The sequence below is a fragment of the Erythrolamprus reginae genome, chromosome 11 (genome assembly GCF_031021105.1).
Source record: "Erythrolamprus reginae isolate rEryReg1 chromosome 11, rEryReg1.hap1, whole genome shotgun sequence".
NCBI classification, from domain to species: Eukaryota; Metazoa; Chordata; class Lepidosauria; order Squamata; family Dipsadidae; genus Erythrolamprus; species Erythrolamprus reginae.
Genome location: NC_091960.1, coordinates 15,600,025 through 15,610,084, shown reverse-complemented (window position 1 = coordinate 15,610,084; position 10,060 = coordinate 15,600,025). Strand labels below are relative to the sequence as shown.

Here is a 10,060-nt window from a genome sequence, read left to right as displayed (position 1 = left end):
AACAGATTTAAACTTAATATTAACTGCTCCAAACTTGACTGTAAAAATTATGACTTCAGTAACCAAGTTGTCGAAGCGTGGAACTCATTACCCCAAACCCCCAACACTTTACCCTTAGATTATCTATGGTTGACCTATCCAGATTCCTAAGAGGTCAGTAAGGGGCGAGTACAAGTGCACTAGAGTGCCTTCCATCCTCTGTCCTATTGCTCTCCTATATCTCCTATACCTTTCTTCTATTCCTATATCTCTTCTTCTATTCTTTCATTGATATGTTCTATTAATATACCTTCTTTTCTATTATTTCTTAGATATATTTTACTATGAGTATCTCCTCTATAACCTTCATCATGTATTTTACTATGTGTATATAGATATATACCCACTAAAATCTTCATTGTGTATTGGACAAAATAAATAAATAAAATAAAATAAATAAATCACCATTTGGGGAATGCAGAAAAGCTGACAATTTCCTGAAGATTTTCACCCAATCGAGCCTGACCTTTTATCTTTATGACATTCCTTTACTTGGGAATACTTTTAATTTTCTAATCAGAAAAATAAGATTAAGATATGAAGAAGAGAGAGACTATCAGCATAAGCTGCAAAAATCTCCATTGATTTTTATTTTTATTTATTTTCCGCACAAAACAACATTCATTTAGCATGATATTTCTGCAAAGTCCATTTATGTATCTTCAAGTATAAATATTTTGGTACAAAAGCTTTGAAAGAAAAAAAAAACTCAACTGAAGTTCAACCATGTGGTCATGGAAAGGGTACAGTGGTGATAAACAGATGCAAGATAGTTTTTATTATTGATGTTATTGTTGCTGTTATTATTGTTATTGTTAGATATCAAAACTCACATTTTTTCATGTATGTAGCAGATACATTGTATTCTAACATATCTGAGCAAGTTTGATATAATTATTTCATCTACTTGCAGATAATTCATAGATATTTACCATTTTAAAAGAAAAAAACCCCACAATATTTAAAATCACATAAATCAAATTATGTTAAAAACACACACACACACACACACAATGGATTCCCGCCCCACCCCAAAAAATACAGAAAATCCCAATTAGTATCCACAAGATAATGCATTAAAATGTAAGAAATGTATATATTAAGGTTTGGTTAAAACAATTCTCCGGGTAATTAATGCATGCATATTCTCTGAAGTAAGGAAAGTTTAGTGACATTCAACAAACAAGAACATAAGCTTTTGTTATCATTTAAATGCTAAAGATTCAACTTTTTCATTTCCACAAAACGCTTCCAATAGTTGACCTTTGGGTACCATCAGAAAGACATCTCCATCCACAAGAGACTTCTGGTACATTCATCTTAAATTGGGAAGGAGCCACCGTATCCAACTTTTTAAACAGTAATCTTGTTTTCTAGAATGGCAAGCTTTTTTGATACAGCTTCCAGTGAGCAAGACTTAAGGAATAACATACATAGAAAGTTGAACGTATTTTCAGTGGTTTCAGTTCAAAGAGATGGACTGGAAATTATAGAAATACTGTACAAAAATCAAAAATTAGTAAAAAAAACAAAAAACAAAACCCTCCTCTAAGTTGAAGTCCACATATCTTAAAATTGCTGAGGTTGATTGGATACAGATATGAATCAACCTCAGCAATCTTAAATTCATCAGCCAGCATGGGAGTTGAAATCCACTCATCTTTAAAAATCGCTCAGTTTGGGAAACACCATTCTAAGCAAAATAGAAATACAGTATCAGCTCTCCAGAAAAGGTTTTGCTCAGTTGTATCCCCATCACCACCAAGTTTCTGCTGGTGATCCCAGAGATTTTAAATATCCCTGAATAAAATCCAGGGATGAATATTCAATTTCTGCTTAAAGTCACATTCTTTTTTAAATGATTTGTTCAAGGTTCTAATAGCTGTCAAAAATAGAAATTACTTAAGCAAAAAAATGGAAAGGGTTAAGTACATAATCTGTCTGCCTTTCTGACACCCCCACCACCCCACTCTACTCCGTATATCTACTGTACCTCTACCTACCTACGCACCCACCCACCCATCATCTATCTATCTGTCTGTCTGTCTGTCTGTCTGTCTATCTATCTATCTATCTATCTATCTATCTATCTATCTATCAATTTATCAACAATCCTCTATCTTCTATCTATCTCTCATCTGTCTGTTTGTTTGTTTGTCTGTCTATCTATTTACTGTCTATATTCTATCTATATCTCTATCTATCTATGTCTGTCTATCTGTCTATCTGCCTATCTATCCATCCATCCATCCATTCACCTATCTATCTATCTATCTATCTATCTATCTATCTATCATCAACCTATCTACCTATCTACCTATCCATCCATCCATCTTTCTTCTATTGCTACATCACAGCATATGATACATCACAATATTGTATGTACTGTGGGTAGAGCTGGTTTTGAAATAAGATCAGTGCTACATAAATAATTCTAAACAACACATCACCTCATTTCATTGCTTTGGAAAAACCATAAATATCCTCCTCATCAAATCTCACACAGTGGACAAGGGCATCACCTGGTATAAATCAGGTTTATGATTTCCATAATCACCTCAAGCTCCAAAGATGCCCTAATGCCCTCCATTCCAAGTGGCCCCCAAAGGATATGTTTTTGTGTCAATGCCTTTATGAGATTGTCTACCTTTCTCTGGAATTGGACAATAGCTTGACATTCACATGGATCTTCCTCTGAAGAGACAAGACAAAATGGTCCAGTAAATAAAATATCGGAAGAAGGTCTTGAGTATTATGAAATGATGAAAGCTTATGAAATGTATTTTGTCTAGTCCACAGACAGGAAAACAGTTTTAGAGCACTCTATTTTTGGCCCTGAGATTGCAATGTTGCATCATTGAAATTCAGCAATAACTAATTCTCAGTAGCACCATTTGTGTGTTTTATTTCTTCAAAAGTAAAAGTGCAATAGGACCAAAAAGCCTATTCAAACCCATTTTCTTTCAAAGAGCCCCAAATTGTACTGTTGAAATACCATCATTTGAAAGTGATCATTTAAATTTCGGAACGATTTTGGATCATTTGGAATAAGTGTCTCTCTCTCTCTTTTTTCTTTCTTTCTCTCTCTCTCTCTCTCTCTCTCTCTCTCTCTCTCTCTCTTTCTGTCTGACTTCCAGAGATATCTCATACTAACTTCTACTCCTAACCCCTTTTTAAAACAATGAAAAGTATGTTTAGTTTAATGAAAAGAAGGGTGACATGATACCAGTGATAGCAATATTAAAGATCTGCCACAAAAAAGAGGGGGTCAACCTGTTGTGGTTAGCTCTGGCCCAGCTCCTGCCCCAAGGACTGTGGATGTGGGGGAGACATCCACATGCTGCAGGCCTGTTTTGCCCCTGGTGGAATCTGCTGATGAAGGCTCCTCTGACCAAGAAGACATGAGTGACAGGGAGGAGGAGAGTGTGGCAGACAGCTCAGAAGGAGATCAATTATCTAGCTCCTCCTTGGATTCAGAACAAGAGTTAATGATACAGCCACGCATGCGGAGAGCGATGCATAGGCAGCAACAACTGAGAGATTATTATCAAAGAAAATGAGGCCACCTGTGGTTGGGTGGAGCTGTAGTAATTGGTGAGGCTGCTATAAATAGCAGCCTGTGGGTTTGGCCATTGTGGAGGATTATCTGATCGTTGTGTTTCGTGACTGCTTTACTGACTTGGACCTTTTGTATGCTGATTTTCCCCCGCTTTGAAACTAAACCAGGGCAAAGTGTGTTTCACTTTGTGGAAAAAGAAGGACTGTGAATTGCCTCACAGCTGCAAGCTAAGTATCACAGAACTGATAAGGGACTTGTACAAATTACCAGTTTGTTTGGAGACGAGTGCTCTTTGCTATCCCAAAAGAGGGCTTGGTTTAAGTGAATTTTCATTATAAAGAACATTGTTTTGAATTTTCAAACATGTGTGTGTCTGCAATTGTATCTGTGCATTTTTGGGAGGAGTCTATCAGAGAGCTCGACAGAATACAACCTATTCTCCCAAACACCCCAAAGCAGCACAAGAAACAATGAGTGATCCAACCTAGAACTAAGGAGTAATTTCCTGACAGTTAGGACAATTAATTAGTGGAACGATTTGCCTCCAAGTTGTAGGTGCTCCATCACTAGAAGCTTTGACCCTATAGTATTTGTCTGAAATGGTATAGGGTCTTCTGCTTGAGCATTGGGTTGGACTAGATTATCTCAAAAGTCCCTTCCAACTTTGTCATTCTGATATTTTGCTTAAAAGTTCCCAACCCCTTTCTTTGACACATTGATTCATCTGGTATCTTTACAGATGGATCTGCAATGGGTTGAGAAACCCTATCGTAGCCCTCACTTTTGGCAATGTGTTTGTCATGGTCTAGCCCCCTACTTAGACCAACCCCCCCCCCCCCCAAAAAAAAACATTGTTTCACAGAAAGAGAGCGATCATAAGCGTTGGGTATATTCTAATTCAAGATGCATGAACAAGCTAATCCTTGCTGTGAAAATGAATTGAGCTCTTTGAGCATTCAACTGATCGCTGGACCATCCTCAAGAAGGTTAATTGAGCATTTCACATAATAGCTTTCAAGTAACTCTTGAAGAGATTGATTTCTACCATCTGTTCAGGGTCAGACTGAAGCACTTTGAAATGCGAGACCCCACAAGGGACGAGACTCTCCACCAACATCACTTTCATGGAGAGGTTCACCAGTTTAGCAATTTAAACTTACTTCAACGTTGATCATGACAGTGTTCTCTGCCTTCCTTGAGGGAAATAGGCTTGAAAAGAAAAACCCTCCACACGGTATGACATGAGTTGCTATGTCCTCTAACAGATTGTCTGGAAATCAGTGCTTAATTTTACATAACAGTAGGGCCAGCTTTGTGTCTCCTTGATAGTCGTCATCTTTAAGAAACTCATCTGGATGGCAGAATGGGATGATCAGCAGTGAAGGCTGCTTCTTCAAACAGAGATCAAGTCTCTGGGTTTCTAACTCCTTCCTTCCAGTTGTTGATGGGGCAAATGTATTGGCACAGTTTTCCCATACAGGCATCATGAGATATTAGAGCCGGGGTGGCGCAGTGGGTAGAGTGCTGTACTCAGGCCACTTAAGCTGACTGTAGATCTGTAGGTCAGCGGTTCAAATCTCATCACCGGCTCAAGGTTGACTCAGCCTTCCATCATTCCAAGGTGGGTAAAAGGAGGACCTGGATTGTGTGGGCAATAGGCTGGCTCTGTTAAAAAAAGTGCTATTGCTAACATGTTGTGAGCTGCCCCGAGTCTAAGGAGAAGGGTGGTATAAAAATTGAATAACTAAATAAATAAATATTATACACATATTGTTGGGGTTGGCTCTGGCCCAGCTCCTGCCCCAGGGAATGGGGAGGTGGATGCAGGGGAAAATTTAACATGTCACAGGCCTGTGTTATTGCCGACAGAATCAGTTGAGAAGAAGAAGGTGGGAGAGACTCGGCAGAGAGGGGCTTGGCACACAGCCCAGGCAGTCGATCTCCTTTATTTTCCTTTGATTCAGATGATGATGTTTTAGACCCACGCAAGCGCAGAATTATGCGTAGGAGAGACCAAGTAAGAACATATTACAGGAAATAAGGGAGGCCACCTGTGTTTGGGTGGGGCTCCAGTAATTAGGGCTGCTGCTATAAATAGCAGCATGTGGGTTTGGCCATTGTGGAAGAATATCTGATCGGAGTTCATCAGGAATCTTGTGTTGCTGGACTTTGTTGCTTTTTCATGCCTTTGAAACCAAAGCAGAGCAACGTGTGTGTGTGTGTGTGTCTCACTTCATTGGAAGAAGAAGGGGTGTGAAGTTTCTTCACAGCTGCTAGCTAAGTACTTAATGACTGCTTAAGGGAAATTGTACAGACTATCTGATTGTTTTGGGAAGAGTGCTCTTTGCAATACAAAAAGAGTGCTTTGTTTATTTTGAATTTTGTGATAAAGAACATTGTTTTGAATTTTCAAACATGTGTGTGTCTGAAATTTGTACCCTTGAATTTTCGGGAGGCTCCTATCAGAGAGCCCGGCAGAACACATATTATGTTCAGTAGGATATGGTGCTGCCAGTCCATTGAGGATTATATAATTGTGGAACCAGCAGGAAGCTTCTGCTTTGAAGATCTTAATGCATAGATGGGTCCTCAAGAAGTGAGAGTGATATAACAATACAATAAATATAAGGTTTATTGAATTGGGTATCCCACAATCCCACAATGAAGGCCCACCATTAAGAAACACTTAATGTCACAGATTCTGCGGAGAATGAACCAGGTCCATCTTGGTACCCTAGGCCAGTGTTCTTGACAACTGAGTCAGATAGTGAGAATGGGGGAGAATTGGAACCTGAGAAACCCAAGGATCCACAAGAGGCTGTAGAAACCCCAATGATGCTAATGTCTGAGTCAGAGGAGGAGGGAGAAATGGTAGATCAGGTAGAGCCCCTATTAGATACCTGGGTCAGAAGCAATATCTTTATGGGAAAAGGTTCAGAAGATGAGTCTATGAAAGAAAGTCTAGACAGTTATATCTTTAGGACACAGTTGATCACACCCAGACATTATATAAGGGAGGATTTCTGGATAAAGGGGTGTGGAGATCATAATGGTGGAAGTCCTAGATTTGGGGTTCCAGAAATGCTTTGCTGGCAACCAGTTTTTATCCTTCTAAATTCATCGAGCATAGATGCAGCTGTCTGAGGAAGACCTGGAGAGCCATGAGTGTGAATGTGTTCCTCAGATCTCACTGAGGAATGTTAATTAGCTTTGTCTCTCAGCTGCTGCCCAGACCTTTATCTCTTAGCCAATTTAACTGGGAAAGCTGCCAAGATGGACTGAAACACTTGAATTTGCTTGTATAAATCCTGCTTTTCATATAAAAGAATGTGATTTGAAATCTCAGTAGATGGATTCGCCCTTTGTTCCAATCCTAGTAGCCCCGAGTAGAACACTCATCAGGTGATAAAGGACGTACAGGAAACATGATCCCTGAATACTAACTGGGGGAGACAAGTATGATCAATAATGCCATAAGATACTATCACGATCATAATAATTCCTAGAAAAAATGAGACAAAGTAGCAGAAGAACCATTACCTTGGACATCCCAAAGGTTCCTTTTCAAGGTTGCTTTTCCTTGAAGATGTTCCATGTCTCATCCAAGAAGCTTCTTCAGAATGTGAATGAGAAGCAAAACAACTTCAAGGAAAAACAAAGTCCAGTTGCCTTTTGAAAAAGAACCTTTGGGACAATCATCACATGGATGACTGAGAATCTCCATAGACACTACTTTGGTTGTTCTATAAGTGAAACACAAAACGTCACAGTGTTGCACTATTAATATCCCACGCGCAACTTCACCTACCATCACAGATTTTAGCCTGCAGCTTCTTTCCGATTTGATTGATGGTTCGGAAATCAGCTGTATAGAAGTAGTGCTCTGCCACTGGTTCAGAGGCGATCGCCTTGAGTTCATCTTCAATGGCATTGCCCACTCCGACAGCAAACATCTTGTATCCTGAAACAAACAAGATCTAATCAATTTGCATCTTGCCCTGTTCATGAAAGCACAATAAAAGTATTATTAATCAAAAGGCATTGTGCAGGTGTGTGTGTAAAGGTTTTTTTTAAGCCTAGAAAAGTGGTGTGGTTGGCTCTGGCCCAGCTCTTGCCCCAGGGAATGGGGAGGTGGATGCAGGGGAAAATTCAACATGTCACAGGCCTGTGTTATTGCCAACAGAATCATTTCAGAGTTTAGTTTCCTCGGACGAAGAAGAAGGTGGTAGTGACTCGGCAGAGGAGGGCTTGGCACACAGCCCAGGCAGTCAATCTTCCTTATCTTCTATAGCTTCAGATAATGACATGTTGGACCCACACAAGCGCAGAATTAGGCTTAGAAGAGACGAAGTAAGAACATATTACAGGAAATAAGGGAGGCCACCTGTGTTTGGGTGGGGCTCCAGTAATTAGGCTGCTGCTATAAATAGCAGCAGCCGGGTTTGGCCATTGTGAAAGAATATCTGTTGCAGTTTCATCAGGAATCTTGTGTGCTGGACTTTGTTGCTTTTTCACACCTTTGAAACCAAAGCAGAGCAGCGTGTGTGTGTGTCTCCCTTCGTTGGAAGAAGAAGGGGTGTGAAGTTACTCCACAGCTGCTGGCTAAGTACTTAATGACTGCTTAAGGGAAATTGTACAGACTATCTGGTTGTTTTGGGAAGAGTGCTCTTTGCAATACAAAAAGAGTGCTTAGTTTATTTTGAATTTTGAGATAAAGAACATTGTTTTGAATTTATAAACGTGTGTGTGTCTGAAATTTGTATCCTTGAATTTTTGGGAGGCTTCTATCAGAGAGCCCGGCAGAACAAAAACATGGAGGCATTATAAATAAAAAGCTTCCATCTGGATTGTTCCTCTTCTGGGGCCATCACCTTATCTTTTGACAATGATTTTTCAGGCATTGCATCAGACAAATGACTTTGTTATGTATCTCCTGGCTCTGTCAGGTTCACATGTAGCTTTGTAAACATGATGAAATCGTGGTTGCATGAGTTGGATGCAACAGAAAAGAGTGGGTTGATAAACCCCAGAAGAGAAAAAGTGAAGGTACTACTGTAGGAATACAGGATTATTTATAAAGAATGAACAGATTTCATAATGCATCGCTTCCGTTCTCAAGCATCATTATGTAATGAGTCAGTGACATTTGAAAGAGGAGTTATCAAAGTTTTGGGTGGCTGTCACAGGGGCAATGTAGTTGTGTCATTCTTCTGGCAACTTACAGTTGTTTGTTTACTCTCAGGAAGCCACATGTCCTCAGGAAAAGGCATTCTGCATTCTTGAGTTCGCAAAAGCAAGTTTAGTTGTTGAGGTGTAGCGTGCTTTTCAAAGGCACCTAACCATGTCTGATTTTTTTTCTTCTGGGGAAATGTAAAAGATTTTTGTTCCTCTGCTACCCACTAATTTTGCTGACCTTAAACATTGAATAATAACAGCGATCAACTCAGTGGGTTGTGATCTGCTGCCTGGGAGGAATTCTCTTATTGCATTGATGTTGCCCTTGCTGCAGGTGGTGGCCACATTGAACACTTGCAAGACAGGAAATAAATGTTGATTGTGAGTAGAATACAGCGGTACGTCTACTTACGACCTTAATTCGTTCTGTGACCAGGTTCTTAAGTAGAAAAGTTTGAAAGAAGAAGCATTTTTTCCCATAGCAATCAATGTGAAAGCAAATAATGTGTGTGATTGGGGAAACCACAGGGAGAGTAGAGACCCTGTTTCCTCCCAGGAGATTCCTAGAGGGGCTCCACGGAGGCTTCTCCCCGCCTTTTCCAGCCCTGTTTTCTCCCAGGAGATTCCTAAAGAGGCCCCATGGAGACTTCTCGCCACCTTTTCCAACCCTGTTTCCTCCCAGGAGATTCCTAAAGAGGCCCCACGGAGGCTTCTCCTCGCCTTTTCCAGCCCTGTTTCCTCCCAGGAGATTCCTAAAGAGGCCCCACGGAGGCTTCTCCTCGCCTTTCCCAGCCCTGTTTCCTCCCAGGAGATTCCTAAAGAGGCCCCACGGAGGCTTCTCCCTGCCTTTTCCAGCCCTGTTTCCTCCCAGGAGATTCCTAGAGAGGCCTCACGGAAGCTTCTCCCTGCCTTTTCTGGTTACAGTTTTGAAGACTCAAGTTTGTAAGTGGAAAATGGTTCATGAGAAGAGGCAAAAAAATCTTGAACACCCGGTTCTTATCTAGAAAAGTTTGTAAGTAGAGGTACCACTGACATGGCTGGGGTTTTGTATTACTTTTCCTTAATAAAATATTGCATCATGAAATCGGTTCATTCTTTTTGAATAACCATGTATAATCCTCATTGATATAATCAGGCAAGGATTGCCACTCCCGCTGCTACTGGTGTGCTGTGTGCGCAGCTTTGGGTGACCGATGGGTGCATGCATGGACCCCAGAAAGATCTTCTGTGCATGTGCAGGACACAAAATCTTGTGTGCACAAGAGAGATTTTTTTTTGGGGGGGGGG

At 40.4% G+C, this 10,060-nt stretch overlaps 1 protein-coding gene across 1 annotated transcript in view; it reads right to left on the bottom strand.

Annotated features, from left to right (window-relative positions):
- Window positions 1–616: 616 nt before the first annotated feature.
- Window positions 617–10,060, bottom strand: part of MATN1 (matrilin 1) — a 30,683-nt gene continuing 21,239 nt past the window's right edge. Inside the window, exons 6-8 of the mRNA XM_070764646.1 lie at window positions 7,407–7,559; window positions 2,653–2,733; window positions 617–1,445 (exon numbers count right to left, since the gene is read on the bottom strand). Of these exons, the coding sequence (XP_070620747.1) occupies window positions 1,393–1,445; window positions 2,653–2,733; window positions 7,407–7,559 (287 nt within the window). The 3' untranslated portion in view covers window positions 617–1,392. The remainder of the gene's footprint in view (window positions 1,446–2,652; window positions 2,734–7,406; window positions 7,560–10,060) is intronic.